The sequence below is a fragment of the Oncorhynchus mykiss genome, chromosome 6 (assembly GCF_057628025.1).
Source record: "Oncorhynchus mykiss isolate SJ-2025 chromosome 6, ASM5762802v1, whole genome shotgun sequence".
Taxonomy (NCBI): Eukaryota; Metazoa; Chordata; class Actinopteri; order Salmoniformes; family Salmonidae; genus Oncorhynchus; species Oncorhynchus mykiss.
Window position 1 is genome coordinate 7,783,983 of NC_143027.1, and position 18,518 is coordinate 7,802,500.

The window sequence follows — 18,518 nt, forward strand, 5'->3', positions numbered from 1 at the left end:
ATGAAAGCTTCTCAGTGCTGCTGAGCTTTGAGAAGGTTTAGACTGGTACAGATGGGATTCCTTAGTTTCAATGTCCAAGAATTTGTACCATACCAATTATGGTGTTTTAAATGCCAAAGAATGGGATATGTAGCTTCTCAATTTAAAGGAAAGAAAAGATGTGCCAGATGGAGGGGAACATGGTTACGGTGAATGTGAGAACAATGTCAAAGCTAAATGTTGTAATGGTCGGGGGGAACACAGTTCAGCGTTTGGTGGATACCAGGTGCAGAGAAGCTAGAGAGGCCCAGAGATCTAGAATCACTCACTATGTCTCTTATGCATATGTAACAGGGTTGGTTATGTTTCCACTTGACACTGCAGTAATGTATATATATATATATATATATATATATATATATATATAGTAATGTATATTCAATGTTTATGTATTCCTATTGGTTGGTTGAGTTTACATATCAATAAGGTGTGTTTGGAGGAAAAATTATGTGGATATATTGAAGCAACATCTCAAGACATCAGTCATGAAGTTAAAGCTTGGTCTCAAATGGATCTTCCAAATGGACAATGGCCCCAAGCATACTTCCAAAGTTAGAGTGAGTTAGCTAGCATATTCTAATAGGATGTTATTTTTGTAAGAGTGTGTTAGCTAGCATGCTCTAATTGTACAGACTAATCACAAATCTACAGCCAAGTATGATCACATCTGTTACACTGGTGCCGAGACCAGTGTTCTTGTGTTCGCTGTTACAAATAAATGCAAAGAGTTATGCTTGGGGAAAATATAACACAACACGTCACCGAGTACCACTCTTTCATATTTTCAAGGATGGCGGTGGCTTCATCAAGTTATGGGTATGCTTGTCATCGGCAAGGACTAGGTCGTTTTTTGGGATAAAAAGAAACGGAATCCAGCTAAGCACAGGCAAAATCCTATGTTGGAGCTCCCTGCTAATTCAGTTATTTCCATGCTAACAAATCACGAATCTACAGCCATTAACATACTGTTGTCCTGCACATCTAATGTTCTTCCTTGTGTCTATCGTCAGGTACTTACATTTATAGTATTTTGTATTATTTTTGTAAGAATAAACTAAGATCAACTGGGATCGCTGACTGGACAGTCCTTTTAAAAACACAACGTAAGAGAGTTACGATCTACAATCATATCTGTTTACACTGGTGTCGAGACCAGTATTCTTGTCTTCGCTGGACAGCTGTTACACAGAGGCTGTAAAACAGATTGGTGGAACTACTAGGCGGACGGATGGAGCTACCATGGCTGCTCCCTTAGTAAGTGGCTGCTCCCTTAGTAAGTGGCTTCTCCCTTAGTAAGTGGCTTCTGCCTTAGTAAGTGGCTGCTCCCTTAGTAAGTGGCTGCTCCCTTAGTAAGTGGCTGCTCCCTTAGTAAGTGGCTGCTCCCTTAGTAAGTGGACATTCTGTCAGAATTTTAAAAACAATTATTTTACCTTTATTTAACTAGGCAAGTCAGTTAAGAACAAATTATTATTTACAATGATGGCCAAACCCTAACCCAGACAACACCGGGCCAATTGTGCGCCGCCCTATGGGACTCCCAATTATGGCCAGTTGTGATACAGCCTGGAATTGAACCAGGGTCTGTAGTGACACCTCTAGCACTGAGATGCAGTGCCTTAGACTGCTGTGCAACTCGGGAGGCCAAGCACTGGTGCTTCTACTAGGGGGTTGGAAGGGTTTTGGTGAGTGTTTGTTAGTAGGGATTTATTTGTTTATTTATTTTTCTTATTAGTACAGCATTAGGAAAACCTTTTATTGAACGCACACTCCAGCACAGTAGGTGGCGGCATTCTTCTTAAACTTTAATTTGCGGACCTCCATTATTCCACAGAAGAAGAATGTTTGCGACGTCACGACGAGCGTCACCACCTCACGGAAGTGCAGTCATGGCCACTCTAGATGAGTAGGACGATAATGTTTGTGTAGCGAAGGAATCAAATAACTAGACACCAACGTTCATAATTAACTTAACAACATCACTGATTTGCTTTTTTAAAACCTTTGCCTACAGCATATTATCTCTGTAAGGCCTGGAAAGAGCTCGCTGAGCTACACCGGGGACGCAGGACAAAATGTCCCTCTTCCAGTCGGCACTTGATTTCCTGGCAGGGCCCGGTGGCACTGGAGGCGCAAGTCGAGACCAAAATGATTTTGTTGGGCAAATTGTGGAGCTTGGTGACATGAAACTGAGAATCAAAAGGGTTATAGCTGAAGGTGAGTTATGTGTCAAGGTTGATAATCCGAAAACGTCACATTTACATGACACTAGGCTTGCTAATGTTAACGTTAACTAGCTCGCAAGCTAGCCATACCGGTTGGCTAGCTAACTTTAGCTAGCTATCTGGTTTATTGTTAGCATCCTTTATCAGCTAGCTAGAATATGATTTTAACAAGACATACTAGATATTATAGTATTTTATGTTTTTATTTACGGCCAACTGTTAAGACGGCTGTATTGAGATGATAGGCAGGTGTCAACACATCACATGATGATATACTGGTGCAAGGGTTGTACATATAAATACGGGTACTTTAGCTGTGCTGTCCATGTAACAAATAATTATTAGATAACTTTGTTTAGAAATGTGTCATGGATAATATATATATATATATATATAGACTGTTTGTGTACAATCGAACTACCTAGTACCTACTTACTATTTTCTGCCCTCAGTACACATAACCTGCGTGGGACAGGTTCTTGCTTACCCTTGAAACAGACAGCTGACATTTTTGAGGAATCTGGGGAGAGATGGAGCAGGAAAAGAGCAAGTGCTTCGGTTCCGTTGGTAGTATTACCTCTTCTGAGAATCTTCAACGTAAAGCAGTGCAGTATTGTTCATGTGGAAGTTTACAGAGAAGACTCCTGAGACCTGCAGTGTTTCATGCCGTCAAAATGGAGAACCAATTTCCCTTTAATCAAACACTTTCTCGTCTCACTCTCAAGCGACGCTTCATAGTTCCTTTATTAAGGAAAATATTTGTTCTTGTGATCAGGTTTATTGTAATGTCAGTTTTTAAAAGGAGTGTATGGACATCCAACAATTTTAGATTGTCAAAAATGGTCATGAAAGGAATAGAAATACCCGCACAAAGTCCTGATGACGAAGACCTTAAGAATTTATAATTAACTAAACAGGCGCACTGTGTTCTCATCTGAGACACTTCCTTTCATTGATAAAACATTAAAGATAGTTGACAATAAAGGATTGTTTTAAGATTGACTTTGAAATGATTGCAGGATCTCCGCACCTCTCTAATTCGGTCCCGATTAAATCAGGACCTTTACATTGCCATAGGCTACATTGCCTTGTCCCCTAGCTGTCATCAATGTCCATAGGACAAGTAGTACAGATAGTTTTTACTTGTCCAAAAACTCAAGTCACTTGTAACAATTTTTACATCATTGTATTATGCAAAGGAACCACAACAAAAATGCATTTCAATCTTGTTTACCATAGAGAATCAGACAAAAATGTAGTCTACACTCTGCCTATTGGCCTCTTTGAATATTTAAGCCTCTCAAAACACAACACTGCCCCTTTAAGGCTCTCCTGGAGGATGGTTGGCCTCCCTTGGTAGCCTATAAAATATTGCAACATTACAACCAAATACTTAAATCCTTATTAAATAATTTCCTCCGGTTCAAAACAGACTCTGGGACGACAGATCCAAAATTTCATACAACCACTGCACATTAATAAAACAAATCTGAAATGTTTTATTCATATTATAAGCTCAACAAATGCGCACATGGCTGTAGAGTCCGAGTGAATGTTCCAAAATGCAATTAGTGGGGGAAAAACAAATCAAAAGAGCCCCGCACGCACAAGGGGTTTCATGTGACAGAGATTAAAATATCCGTTAGAAATTAAAAGAAAAATCCACCCCAAAACTCATTTACAGTGTTAAATAACACTAATGTGAGAGAATATTTTTTTGTGAAACAAATGTTTCATTTTGTTGTCTGTTGCAGCTCAAGTCGACTACAAACTCTGCAATGCTCTCTCTGTGGGCTGGCTAGTTAGTTAGCTAGCTAGCAAGCAAACATAGCCACACACATTAATACCGAAGAGAATATCAGCATGTGAAGTAGCTAGTTAGTACAGTTTTTTTTTTTTTTAGGTGATTTTTACAGCTGCCAATTTAGGAGTCTACAGTCTAACCATGTTCAACCTGCAGATCGATGTGCCTCAGTGGAGTCTGGCATTCGCAACGGCAGATACAGTGCATTCAGAAAGTATTCAGACCCCTTAACTTTTTCCACATTTTGTTACGTTACAGCCTTATTCTAAAATGTATGAAATAGTTCCCCCCCCTCAATCTACACACAATACCCCATAATGACAAGGCAAAAACTGGGTTTTAGATTTTTTTTGCAAAAAAAATCTCAAATTACATTTGCATACGTATTCAGACCCTTTACTCAGTACTTTGTTGAAGCACCTTTGGCAGCGTTCACAGCCTTGTCTTCTTGTGTATGAAGCTGCAAGCTTTGCACACCTGTATTTGTGGAGTTTCTCCCATTCTTCTCATGCTCAGTGAGTTTGGATGGGGATTGTCGCTGCACAGCTATTTTCAGGTCTCTCCAGAGATGTTTGATTGGGTTCAAGTCTGGGCTCTGGCTGGGTCACTCAAGGACATTCAGAGACTTGTCCCAAAGCCACTCCTGCGTTGTCTTGGCTGTGTGCTTAGGGTCGTTGTCCTGTTGGAAGGTGAACCTGAGCGCCGTGTGGTAGGTTTTCATCAAGGATCTCTCTGTACTTCACTCCGTTCATCTTTGCCTCGATCCTAACTAGTCTCCCAGTCCCTGCCGCTGACAAATATCCCCACAGCATGATGATGCTGCCATCACAATGCTTCACCATAGGGATGGTGCCAGGTGCCAGGCAAAGGTTCTGAATAATTATGTAAATAAGGTATTTCTGTTCTTTATTTTTTTATTTGCAACAAAAAATACATTCAATCAATTTTAGAATAAGTCTGTAACGCAAGAGAACTTTATACTTTTGAGGAAATGGAAAACTTTGCCTTTGCTATGTCAATTGCCCGCTTGGAGTATTCTGGGTAATTCTTAGACAAGGATCGAATTGGATTCTATTGGGTGCTAGCTCAAAAACCCAACATTAGCACGAATTTCGTAAAAAACAATTGTTTTACTGTCCCGGACAAGCATTAATGTCAAACACATTAATTTTGGAAAACAGCCCTAATATTGTGACCAAACATCATTATGTTGTCATCTCGATTCACATGTATTTATCTCCCAAGCTATAGCACACAATATTTTTACATACAGCAAGTTTCTAAAGGACCAAAGAGTTTGGTCTGCTTCGTGTTTTCATTTTTACCATGGAATTAATATTGCGATACCGGTGTCGTCCCTGCCCAAGTAAAGATACCGGTGTCGTCCCTGCCCAAGTAAAGATACTGGTGTCGTCCCTGCCCAAGTAAAGATACCGGTGTCGTCCCGGCCCAAGTACAGATACTGGTGTCGTCCCTGCCCAAGTAGAGATACTGGTGTCGTCCCTGCCCAAGTAAAGATACTGGTGTCGTCCCTGCCCAAGTAAAGATACCGGTGTCGTCCCGGCCCAAGTAAAGATACCGGTGTCGTCCCTGCCCAAGTAGAGATACTGGTATCGTCCCAGCCCAAGTAAAGATACTGGTGTCGTCCCTGCCCAAGTAAAGATACCGGTGTCGTCCCGGCCCAAGTAAAGATACTGGTATCGTCCCGGCCCAAGTAAAGATACCGGTGTCGTCCTGGCCCTTTGTAAACATGCTCTATAGACCAGGGCCCAAAGAGGGGCCCACTAACAACTATTTGCAGCATGTGTAACACGAACGCTCTCGCTCTCTCTTTTACTTTCCTTTTCTCTCTCTCTTGCTCTTTCTCTCTCTCTCTCTATACCTTATTATACTAGCCTTTGACATCTGAGTTGGGAGTGTCTCCACTCTACAGCCCTCCTCCAACCTTTGTCCCTCTGTCCTGGCTAACAGGTTTGCTGTAGCAGATAGGGCCTACACACTGGTTTGTGGAAGCAGGAGAGTGTTGGCGTTTTTAGCAGGGCTTTATTTGGTTACTGAGATACCAGGGCTGTAACATACCTCAGGCGTGGAATGTTAATGGCGTTGTGCCAGAAACAGGGCACCTTTACATTGTTGTCCAATAAAGAGTGAGGAGGCCCTGCCTGCGGTGTTTCATGTTTCACAGAGAACAGACTGGTCTCTAATTTCAGCGGGCCTCTGTTTGTCGCTAAGGAATTGGAGCAAAACCTCATTGACTTGAAGGGCGTATGCAAAATGAATAGTGAATTACTATTCACTTGAGATGCCTGCCCAGTGCACACGGAAGTATCTTACATGTTAGGTGTTTAGCAAGTACAACAAATCGTGAGAAAAAAACGTCTTTGTACACAATTCTAATACTCCCCAAATGCAGGCACAATGTTGGAATGTGCAGATTTGCTCTGAGAAACATTCAAGCTGAGTTATGGTCTTTGTTTTGAGCAGAGAGCACACCTTTTTCCTTTTGAAGGTTAACTTAGAACAGAATTGTTACAAATGAGTCATCAGACACAGTGTGTTGTGTGTCTATTCTTGAAAACTTTACAAGCCAAACTGATGCTGCAATAACGTTGTCTGTGAAAAAGAGAAGTGCTCTGTTGACACATGGCGGAACCTCTTGCACATGTCAATGATTTTAGCAGCAACGGTAGTGACTAAAAGCCCCCTGGAATATGGGTCTCCAGATTAGTGTTCAGTCGTCCACCTCTGTTTCAATGAGAGAATTCTAAAGCATTGTTTTTTTTTGTGTCTGTTATGACAATGTGACTGCAATGCAATCGGTTGAGGAAAACCTATGTTGACTTTTGATAGCGATCACTGTTACATATGTTTCTTAAATGAAAGGTTTTCACATTAACAACACCAGCGCCCATACTCATAAAGCATCTCAAAGTGAGAGTGCTGACCTAGGGTCAGTTTGGTACTTTAAACCATAATGTGTAACATTACATGGACAGGGGGGGGGGGCTGATCCTAGATCAGCACTGCTACTCCAAGACACTTTATGAATAGAGGCCGAGATTGGCACTACACTGGGTGTGAAATAGCACTGAAGCGAGCTATTGTTGTGCTGGCTCTCTCATCCGGGCCATTGATCCCTCGTTGTCTTTTCCTCTGCAGGTGGTTTTGCATTTGTGTATGAAGCTCAGGACATAGGCAGCAGTAAAGACTATGCTCTCAAGGTAAGCGTTTGGATTTCCTTCACACGCGTTATCCCTTTCTGCACACACCTCGCCTGGGGCGGCAGGGTAGCCTAGTGGTCAGAGCGTTGGACTAATGACCGGAAGGTTGCAAGTTCAAATCCCCGAGCTGACAAGGTCGTTCTGCCCCACTGTTCCTAGGCCGTTATTGAAAATAAGAACTTGTTCTTAACTGAGTTAAATAGTCTAGTTAAATAAAGGTAAAATAAATAAATAAATAAATAAAAACGTATGTTAGTCAGTCGTCACAAATAGTGCCCTATTCCTTTATGTAGTGCCCTATTCCTTTATGTAGTGCCCTGTTCCTTTATGTAGTGCCCTATTCCTTTATGTAGTGCCCTATTCCTTTATGTAGCGCCTTGTTCCTTTATGTAGTGCCCTATTCCTTTATGTAGTGCCCTATTCCTTTATGTAGTGCCCTATTCCTTTATGTAGTGCCCTATTCCTTTATGTAGTGCCCTGTTCCTTTATGTAGTGCCCTATTCCTTTATGTAGTGCCCTATTCCTTTATGTAGCGCCTTGTTCCTTTATGTAGTGCCCTGTTCCTTTATGTAGTGCCCTGTTCCTTTATGTAGTGCCCTATTCCTTTATGTAGTGCCCTATTCCTTTATGTAGTGCCCTATTCCTTTATGTAGCGCCCTATTCCTTTATGTAGCGCCCTGTTCCTTTATGTAGTGCCCTATTCCTTTATGTAGTGCCCTGTTCCTTTATGTAGTGCCCTGTTCCTTTATGTAGTGCCCTATTCCTTTATGTAGTGCCCTATTCCTTTATGTAGTGCCCTATTCCTTTATGTAGTGCCCTATTCCTTTATGTAGTGCACTACGTTTGACCAGCTCCAATAGCATGCCATTTGGAACGCATACTTTGTTCTGTATTTGTTAAATGTTTGTGTGTGTGTGTGTGTTTGTGTGTGTGTGTGTGTGTGTGTGTGTGTGTGTGCGCACACAGAGGCTCCTGTCCCACGAGGAGGAGAAGAACAAAGAAATCATCCAGGAGGTCTGCATCATGGTATCTTTTTGAGTGGTTCTCGTTGAACGTCAAACGCGGAACATTCCTCCTAGACAACATCCTTTAGTCAAGGAACACCTGACGTGTCTGTCGGACGTAATAATCATTTTTTTTATAAAATAGACCAATCTGAATAAAGTAAACAAAATTCTTTAAAAAAACATTCTGGTGTAGGAGTCAAATGGAAATATGTATTTGGCACCTCATACATCCACATTCATGACCCTAACCTCTGACCCTAACATTATTTAAAACAGCCTAATTCACTAAAACTGTATTTCCATTGGCATTTAGGGTCGAATGTGGCCCTGATTTTTCCAGGCCGTATCACAACCTGGCCGTGATTGGGAGTCCCATAGGGCGGCGCACAATTGGCTCAGCGTCGTCCAATTTCGGGTTTTGACCGGGATAGGCCGTCATTGTAAATAAGAATTAGTTCTTAACCTACTTGCCTAGTTTAAATAAAGGTTAAATAAATAAAATAATAAAATAAAACAAATGTAAAGCACTAATGGAAACTGGGCTTAAGAAACAACCCAGTTTGAAATACAGACAATCCGTTCCTTTTCTTTGACCTGAGTCTTGTGTAGAAAAAGCTCTCTGGTCACCCCAACGTGGTGCAGTTCAGCTCTGCAGCGTCCATTGCCAAGGAGGAGTCGGACACGGGCCAGGCTGAGTTCCTCATTCTCACAGAGCTCTGTAAAGGTACTGTAGACTCCACTTTATCGCTTTGGGGCCCGGGCCCGCTCTGTGTGGGGCCGGGCCCCCTCTGTGTGGGGCCGGGCCCCCTCTGTGTGGGGGCCGGGCCCCCTCTGTGCTGGGCCGGGCCCCCTCTGTGCGCGGCCGGGCCGGGCCCCCTCTGTGGTACACAGTGAAGTCATAAAGCTGTTGCAGTACTTCAAGCTACGTCCGCACTACGTTTTCCGTTTCGCTGTGCGCAGCGCTAAGGGCTGAAATAGAAGCCTAACGTTCTCTCTTCCTCCTGGAACGTAATGTGGATTATAGCGACATCTTCTAGGGGCCTTTTTTGGAGTGGTATAGTCACAAGTCTGTAATACAGTTTATACTTCTGTGAATATGCCTGATGTTATCAAGCAAATGTATGCGCTGTAGTCTTCTACTAATTTGCAATACCTTTATGGCTGGTTTCCCATGCACAGATTGAGCCTAGATCGGAACTAAAAAGCATTCTCAATAGAGACTAAGATTCTTCATTGAAAGATGTGTTTTGTCCAGGACTAAACGTAATCTGTATCAGGGAAACTGCCCCATAATGTTTAGCCAGTGATTTAGCAATTGCTTTGACTAGTACTCTTCATTTTGCTGATCAGGCACTTCCTGTCTTCCTGTCTTCCTCCCTCAGGTCAACTGGTGGACTTCATCAAGCGGGTGGAGCAGAAGGGACCCATGTCATGTGACACAGTGCTGAAGATCTTCTACCAGTCGTGTCGCGCCGTGCAGCACATGCACAAACAGAAGCCTCCTATCATCCACCGGGATCTTAAGGTGAGCAGTTCAAAGCCCAACTCGCCCTCGTAATTTCTCCAAGGTGCAGCTCTAGGATCAGTGTCCCTTTCCCAATCCTAACCTTAACCATTAGTGGGGGAAATGCAAAACTGACCCAAGATCAGTATCTCTGCTGCAACATCACCCTACTTCCCCTCTCAACTCCTGCCATGGCCAATACCTCTTCCTCCTTTACTACACCATACTATACCTGCTGCCATCTGTATGCTATCTAGACATAACCATTCTCTTCCTCCGGTAAGACTTCCCTCCCTCCCTGCTCTACCACTGCCACACTTAAACTTTCATCCACTTGTTTGTCAGATGTTTTTTTTTATTTTTTTATCAGTGACCAAACACCCTGTTGATGTGCTTGGTGTAGCTACAGAGTGCTGATGTAGACGTCTGTGTTCCCTGGAACCCCTCCACCCCTCGCCTGGCCCATCACGCTCTGTTTCCTGACTTTCTAGCGGACTCAGGGATTGTTTTAAGTGTTTTTGGGATGGCAACTGAGAACCAGGTCAAACCAGAGGCTATGCGTTTTATGAATGGGTCGACAAATGTTCTGAGGAGCGGCGTTGCCTCGCTGCAATATTTTCATGTGGCCTGCTGATGTGAGACTGAGAAGCACCCTGCTTCTAATGTGGCATTAACATAAATCATCCTGCTTCTGTGGCGTTAACATAAATCACCCTGCTTCTAATGAGGCGTTAACATAAATCACCCTGCTTCTAATGAGGCGTTAACATAAATCACCCTGCTTCTAATGTGGCGTTAACATAAATCACCCTGCTTCTAATGAGGCGTTAACATAAATCACCCTGCTTCTAATGTGGCGTTAACATAAATCACCCTGCTTCTAATGAGGCGTTAACATAAATCACCCTGCTTCTAATGAGGCGTTAACATAAATCACCCTGCTTCTAATGAGGCGTTAACATAAATCACCCTGCTTCTAATGAGGCGTTAACATAAATCACCCTGCTTCTAATGAGGCGTTAACATAAATCACCCTGCTTCTAATGAGGCGTTAACATAAATCACCCTGCTTCTAATGAGGCGTTAACATAAATCACCCTGCTTCTAATGTGGCGTTAACATAAATCACCCTGCTTCTAATGTGGCGTTAACATAAATCACCCTGCTTCTAATGTGGCGTTAACATAAATCACCCTGCTTCTAATGTGGCGTTAACATAAATCACCCTGCTTCTAATGTGGCGTTAACATAAATCACCCTGCTTCTAATGAGGCGTTAACATAAATCACCCTGCTTCTGAAGCGATGTTAACATAAATCACCCTGCTTCTGAAGCGATATTAACATAAATCACCCTGCTTCTGAAGCGATATTAACATAAATCACCCTGCTTCTGAAGCGATATTAACATAAATCACCCTGCTTCTAATGTGGCGTTAACATAAATCACCCTGCTTCTAATGTGGCGTTAACATTAATCACCCTGCTTCTGAAGCGATGTTAACATAAATCACCCTGCTTCAAAAGCGCCCTAGAAAATCAAGGTGTTGCTGCCTCTTGTCCTTGCTTTATTGATGTTTATCAGAATCACCTTGATTCGCCAAATACATTTACTTCTTACAGGAATTTGATCTGGTGAAATGGTGCTGACATCGCCTTACAACAAACAAAATTCCCAGAACAAATATAGAAGAAAAACAAATGTACACACAAACTACAATCGCATAATGAGCCACTGTCCTTTTTTTTTGTCTGCCTCCTCCAGATTGAGAACTTGCTGATCAGTCACCAAGGCACCATCAAGCTGTGTGACTTTGGCAGTTCCACCACAATAGCCCACTACCCTGACTACGGCTGGTCAGCCCAGAAGAGGTCCATGGTTGAGGATGAGGTGATTTAGGAAACCCCGGTTCTAGTACTCCTTCCACTATCGCCGCTGAAGACTCCACAGGGGAGAGGAGGCCTAGTCCTGGACTATAAATCTACTTTAATGGATAATTTCCTTAAATACTTTTTAGTCCAGAATTAGGCTTAATTAGTGTCTGGGAAACCATCTCCTATTGATATAATTACACAAAATTATACTTTGTTCCTGCACCAAAGTTGGTTAATCAAATCAGAACACACTGGCTTTCCTCAAACCCTGTAACGCCAGTCTATTTTCCTCCAGTTTGTTTAATGGTGCTCTACAGGAAACTAGCATGGATACAGAAAGTTAATTATTGGCTAGAAGAATCACTCGTGCATAAGATTTTCTTGGAAACAGGCTGTTAATCCCCACATTTTCCTGGGAAAAGTAACAGGTTAGATGTTGTCTATTTGAGTGTGAGGAAAATAGCTAAACCTTAGACATAGCATGACTAGGACTTGGAACCGCGAATAGGTAAACTCATGGGTGCACTCAAAATGGCTGCCAGACGACCCATTATGACATCATTAACTTAAATGGGGAGGCCCGTTCTGCTCATTCTAGTTCTGTGAGCTACCGGTAAACTAAAGTTACCCTCTCTGGTCACCTTCCACTGTACCCAGATCACCAGAAACACTACTCCGGCCTACAGGACACCTGAGATGATTGACCTGTACTCCAACTTCCCCATTAACGAGAAGCAGGACATCTGGGTAAGTCTTGTCACAGCAACATTATTTAGTCCGTGTCTATTTGTTATTTTTGTTGTTGTTTCGTTTGCTGCTACATTGGTTGCTATATCACCTGCTACGGTGAGTCCTTTGTGCCCTGGTCAAAAGTAGTGCACTATGAAGGGAATAGGGGGTTATTTAAGAGGTTTTTTTAATTGTCCCTTTAACCACATCTCTATAGCCTGTTGATCATTTTCCTCTCTCTCTCTCTCTCTCTCTCTCTCTCTGTGTGTCTGTGTGTGTCTCTCTCTCTCTCCAGGCATTGGGTTGTATCCTCTACTTGTTGTGTTTTAAGCAGCACCCCTTCGAGGAGGGCGCTAAGCTGCAGATAGTCAACGGGAAGTACGCCATCCCTCAGAATGACGTCAAGTACACTGTTTACCACGAGCTCATCCGTAAGGAACCTCCGTACATTCATCAGATCGGGGCTCTGAAATGGGTGGTTGTCTTAGTAAATGCGGCCTGTGGTTGTAAAAAATAAATAAATGAATAGTTGAATATCTGATTAAAAATGAAGAGAATCCCTGTACCCCAGCAGTCCATCTAGGTCTAGTTGTTGTCTTTGGCAGGAACAACTAGTGTTTAAAAGACGCGTAACGAAACGCACACTGAAAAAATATGGTCGGCCGACTTTGAGATTATGATGTGAAGAGGACTGAGGACTGACCACCCCTCTGAGCCTGGTTCCTCTCTAGGTTTCTTCCTGTGTTCCTGCCTCTGGCCACCCCTCGGAGCCTGGTTCTTCTCTAGGTTTCTTCCTGGGTTCCTGCCTCTGGCCACCCCTCGGAGCCTGGTTCTTCTCTAGGTTTCTTCCTGGGTTCCTGCCTCTGGCCACCCCTCGGAGCCTGCTTCCTCTCTAGGTTTCTTCCTGGGTTCCTGCCTCTGGCCACCCCTCAGAGCCTGGTTCCTCTCTAGGTTTCTTCCTGTGTTCCTGCCTCTGGCCACCCCTCGGAGCCTGGTTCCTATCTATGTTTCTTCCTGGGTTCCTGCCTCTGGCCACCTCTCGGAGCCTGGTTCCTCTCTAGGTTTCTTCCTGGGTTCCTGCCTCTGGCCACCCCTCGGAGCCTGGTTCCTCTCTAGGTTTCTTCCTGTGTTCCTGCCTCTGGCCACCCCTCGGAGCCTGGTTCCTCTCTAGGTTTCTTCCTGTGTTCCTGCCTCTGACCACCTCTCGGAGCCTGGTTCCTCTCTAGGTTTCTTCCTGTGTTCCTGCCTCTGGCCACCCCTCGGAGCCTGGTTCCTATCTATGTTTCTTCCTGGGTTCCTGCCTCTGGCCACCCCTCGGAGCCTGGTTCCTCTCTAGGTTTCTTCCTGTGTTCCTGCCTCTGGCCACCCCTCGGAGCCTGGTTCCTCTCTAGGTTTCTTCCTGTGTTCCTGCCTCTGGCCACCCCTCGGAGCCTGGCTCCTCTCTAGGTTTCTTCCTGTATTCCTGCCTCTGGCCACCCCTCGGAGCCTGGTTCCTCTCTAGGTTTCTTCCTGTGTTCCTGCCTCTGGCCACCCCTCGGAGCCTGGCTCCTCTCTAGGTTTCTTCCTGTGTTCCTGCCTCTGGCCACCCCTCGGAGCCTGGCTCCTCTCTAGGTTTCTTCCTGTATTCCTGCCTCTGGCCACCCCTCGGAGCCTGGTTCCTCTCTAGGTTTCTTCCTTGGTTCCTGCCTCTGGCCACCCCTCGGAGCCTGGCTCCTCTCTAGGTTTCTTCCTGTGTTCCTGCCTCTGACCACACCTCGGAGCCTGGTTCCTCTCTAGGTTTCTTCCTTGGTTCCTGCCTCTGGCCACCCCTCGGAGCCTGGTTCCTCTCTAGGTTTCTTCCTAGGTTCAGGCCTTCTATAGTTTTTTTCCTAGCCACTGTGCTTCTGCCACTGCATTGCTTGCTCATAGGGTTTTAGGCTGGTTATCTGTTAAGCCCTTTGTGACCAACTGCTGATGTAAAAAGGGCCTTTAAATGTGCTAAGAGGTTCTGTTTGGACCATTCCTCTCCTCTTCTCAGGATCCATGTTGAAGATCAACCCAGAGGAGAGGCTGTCCATCACGGAGCTGGTCAACCAACTGCAGGAGATCGCTGCGGCGCGCAATGTCAACCCCAAGTCTCCCATCACAGAGGTAACCGACTGACCTTCAACCCCCTGACCCTTGACCTCTGAACCCCTTCTGCTTGTCTGACCTTACTAGCATTGCAACCCAACTCCTTCATGACTCCTTTCTTAGAGCCTTTTGCATGAGGTGTCTTGACATAGACTATTACTACCGAATACCAAATGAACGTCACAGGATGTGTAATGATGTCAGCCAAACACCCCATGTTGCCAGTTTAAAAAATATATATATATATATGTTTAGTTGCTCACACAATTACCTACTTATTTCTCTGTTAGGGCTAATGCTAGGACAATGCCCCTATCAGAGTGTTTGTGGAGAGGGGTGAGTAGTTGTGTGGTGTCTATCTTCCGTTCTGAGAGAGGAGGATATATTCTTGGTTGGATACCCAGCTTAAGGTCACACGATAAGTCAGGTCACCTTTCCCTCCTTGTGTGACTGAGGTTTAGAGATTCCCTCTTCCTCCCCCTTGTTCTCGGACCTATCCCCTCCAGGTTTGGTATAACCAGTGTTTTGTTAAAGCTTCCACCTTAAACATCTGCAAACGTTGATGAGTTAGGACCAAGGGCTATGTAGGAATTGAATTGGGACTGTGTAGCCCCCCCCCCCCCCGACTTTTTTTATGGCAAACAAGTCAGTTCTTGGGGTACAAAGGGAGTCAGTTCTCCAGTAGTGCCACCAACTCTCTGAAGAGCTATTGAGAGAGTGCCTGCTCCCCTCCCTGCTTCTGCCTCAACCCCTTCCACCTGCCCCCTCCACCTGCCCCCGCCACCATCGGTCACAAAGGAGTGTCTCATCCCAGCCATATCCACACACTACAGGCGTTTCAGTCTTAATGGAAAGTGATGTCACGTGATGGAGAGAACGACACACAGGAGAGGGAGAAAGAAAGACAAAAGGGAAGGAGGGACAGGGAGAGAGTAGTGCTTGGCCTGCTGTGGGATTTGGCCTGCTGTGGGATTTGGCCTGCTGTGGGACTTGGCCTGCTGTGGGACTTGGTATGTTGTGGGAACCGTATACTTGGCCTATTGTGGGACTTGGTATGTTGTGGGAACCGTATACTTGGCCCATTGTGGGACTTGGTATGTTGTGGGAACCGTATACTTGGTCCATTGTGGGACTTGGTATGTTGTGGGAACCGTATACTTGGTCCATTGTGGGACTTGGTCTGTTGTGGGAACCGTATACTTGGCCCATTGTGGGACTTGGTATGTTGTGGGAACCGTATACTTGGTCTATTGTGGGACTTGGTATGTTGTGGGAACCGTATACTTGGCCCATTGTGGGACTTGGTATGTTGTGGGAACCGTATACTTGGTCCATTGTGGGACTTGGTATGTTGTGGGAACCGTATACTTGGTCCATTGTGGGACTTGGTCTGTTGTGGGAACCGTATACTTGGTCCATTGTGGGACTTGGTATGTTGTGGGAACCGTATACTTGGTCCATTGTGGGACTTGGTCTGTTGTGGGAACCGTATACTTGGCCCATTGTGGGACTTGGTATGTTGTGGGAACCGTATACTTGGTCCATTGTGGGACTTGGTATGTTGTGGGAACCGTATACTTGGCCCATTGTGGGACTTGGTATGTTGTGGGAACCGTATACTTGGTCCATTGTGGGACTTGGTATGTTGTGGGAACCGTATACTTGGCCCATTGTGGGACTTGGTCTGTTGTGGGAACCGTATACTTGGCCTACTTTGGGACTTGGTATGTTGTGGGACTTGGTATGTTATGGAAACTGTATACTTGGCCTACTGTGGGACTTGGCCTACTGTGGGACTTGGTATGTTATGGAAACTGTATACTTGGCCTACTTTGGGACTTGGCCTATTGTGGGACTTGGCATGTTGTGGGAAATGTATACTTGGCCTACTGTGGGACTTGGCATGTTGTAGGAACTGCACTTGGCCTATTGTGGGACTTGGCATGTTGTGGGAACCGTATACTTGGCCTACTGTGTTACTTGGCATGTTGTGGGAACCCAATGCTTGGCCTGCTGTGGGACTTGGCATGTTGTGGGAACCCAATGCTTGGCCTGCTGTGGGACTTGGCATGTTGTGGGAACCGTATACTTGGCCTACTGTGGGACTTGGCCTATTGTGGGACTTGGCATGTTGTGGGAACCGTATACTTGGCCTGTTGTGGGACTTGGTATGTTGTGGGAACCGTATACTTGGCCCATTGTGGGACTTGGTATGTTGTGGGAACCGTATACTTGGTCCATTGTGGGACTTGGTATGTTGTGGGAACCGTATACTTGGTCCATTGTGGGACTTGGTCTGTTGTGGGAACCGTATACTTGGCCCATTGTGGGACTTGGTATGTTGTGGGAACCGTATACTTGGTCCATTGTGGGACTTGGTATGTTGTGGGAACCGTATACTTGGCCCATTGTGGGACTTGGTATGTTGTGGGAACCGTATACTTGGTCCATTGTGGGACTTGGTATGTTGTGGGAACCGTATACTTGGTCCATTGTGGGACTTGGTCTGTTGTGGGAACCGTATACTTGGTCCATTGTGGGACTTGGTATGTTGTGGGAACCGTATACTTGGTCCATTGTGGGACTTGGTCTGTTGTGGGAACCGTATACTTGGCCCATTGTGGGACTTGGTATGTTGTGGGAACCGTATACTTGGTCCATTGTGGGACTTGGTATGTTGTGGGAACCGTATACTTGGCCCATTGTGGGACTTGGTATGTTGTGGGAACCGTATACTTGGTCCATTGTGGGACTTGGTATGTTGTGGGAACCGTATACTTGGCCCATTGTGGGACTTGGTCTGTTGTGGGAACCGTATACTTGGCCTACTTTGGGACTTGGTATGTTGTGGGACTTGGTATGTTATGGAAACTGTATACTTGGCCTACTGTGGGACTTGGCCTACTGTGGGACTTGGTATGTTATGGAAACTGTATACTTGGCCTACTTTGGGACTTGGCCTATTGTGGGACTTGGCATGTTGTGGGAACTGTATACTTGGCCTACTGTGTTACTTGGCATGTTGTGGGAACCCAATGCTTGGCCTGCTGTGGGACTTGGCATGTTGTGGGAACCCAATGCTTGGCCTGCTGTGGGACTTGGCATGTTGTGGGAACCGTATACTTGGCCTACTGTGGGACTTGGCCTATTGTGGGACTTGGCATGTTGTGGGAACCGTATACTTGGCCTGTTGTGGGACTTGGTATGTTATGGGAACTGTATGCTTGGCCTCCTTTGGGACTTGGTATGTTGTGGGAACCGTATACTTGGCCTACTTTGGGACTTGGCCTACTGTGGGACTTGGTATGTTGTAGGAACTGCACTTGGCCTATTGTGGGACTTGGCATGTTGTGGGAACCGTATACTTGGCCTGTTGTGGGACTTGGCATGTTGTGGGAACCGTATACTTAGCCTACTTTGGGACTTGGCATGTTGTGGGAACTGTATGCTTGGCCTACTGTGGGACTTGGCATGTTGTGGGAACCCAATGCTTGGCCTACTGTGGGACTTGGCATGTTATGAAATTGATAGGGGGTGGTGTAAGGGTTAACATTTTTTTCTTGGAACGAATGGCATGGCAGGGATGGACTTCTATTGGCTCTCTTGTTTGGAACTAAATGGGGGTTAATCGTTTAATAGTGGTAAAAGCATCACGGTCACAAGGCTAATCTTTTGCTGTTGGTGAGCAGCGCCGACTTCAGGTGCAGGAGCAACAGTAGTAGCAGCAGTAGTAGCTGTAGTAGTAGCAGTAGTAGTAGTAGCAGTAGTAGTAGCAGTAGTAGTAGTAGTAGTAGCAGCTGTAGCAGCAGTAGCAGTATTAGTAGTAGCAGCAACAGTAGTAGTAGCAGCAGCAACAGTAGTAGCAGCAGCAACAGTAGTAGTAGTATCAGCAGCAGTAGTAGTATCAGCAGCAGTATCAGTAGTAGTATCAGCAGCAGTATCAGCAGCAGTAGTAGTAGCAGCAGCAAGTATCAGCAGCAGTAGTAGTATCAGCAGCAGTAGTAGT

The 18,518-nt window shown here is 45.1% G+C and overlaps 1 protein-coding gene across 1 annotated transcript in view; it reads left to right on the top strand.

The window, feature by feature from the left end:
• The first annotated feature begins 1,864 nt into the window (after nucleotides 1–1,864).
• Nucleotides 1,865–18,518, top strand: part of gak (cyclin G associated kinase) — a 43,670-nt gene continuing 27,016 nt past the window's right edge. Inside the window, exons 1-9 of the mRNA XM_036979348.2 lie at nucleotides 1,865–2,253; nucleotides 7,225–7,286; nucleotides 8,253–8,312; nucleotides 8,903–9,017; nucleotides 9,676–9,818; nucleotides 11,562–11,687; nucleotides 12,329–12,418; nucleotides 12,696–12,831; nucleotides 14,418–14,530. Of these exons, the coding sequence (XP_036835243.1) occupies nucleotides 2,112–2,253; nucleotides 7,225–7,286; nucleotides 8,253–8,312; nucleotides 8,903–9,017; nucleotides 9,676–9,818; nucleotides 11,562–11,687; nucleotides 12,329–12,418; nucleotides 12,696–12,831; nucleotides 14,418–14,530 (987 nt within the window). The 5' untranslated portion in view covers nucleotides 1,865–2,111. The remainder of the gene's footprint in view (nucleotides 2,254–7,224; nucleotides 7,287–8,252; nucleotides 8,313–8,902; nucleotides 9,018–9,675; nucleotides 9,819–11,561; nucleotides 11,688–12,328; nucleotides 12,419–12,695; nucleotides 12,832–14,417; nucleotides 14,531–18,518) is intronic.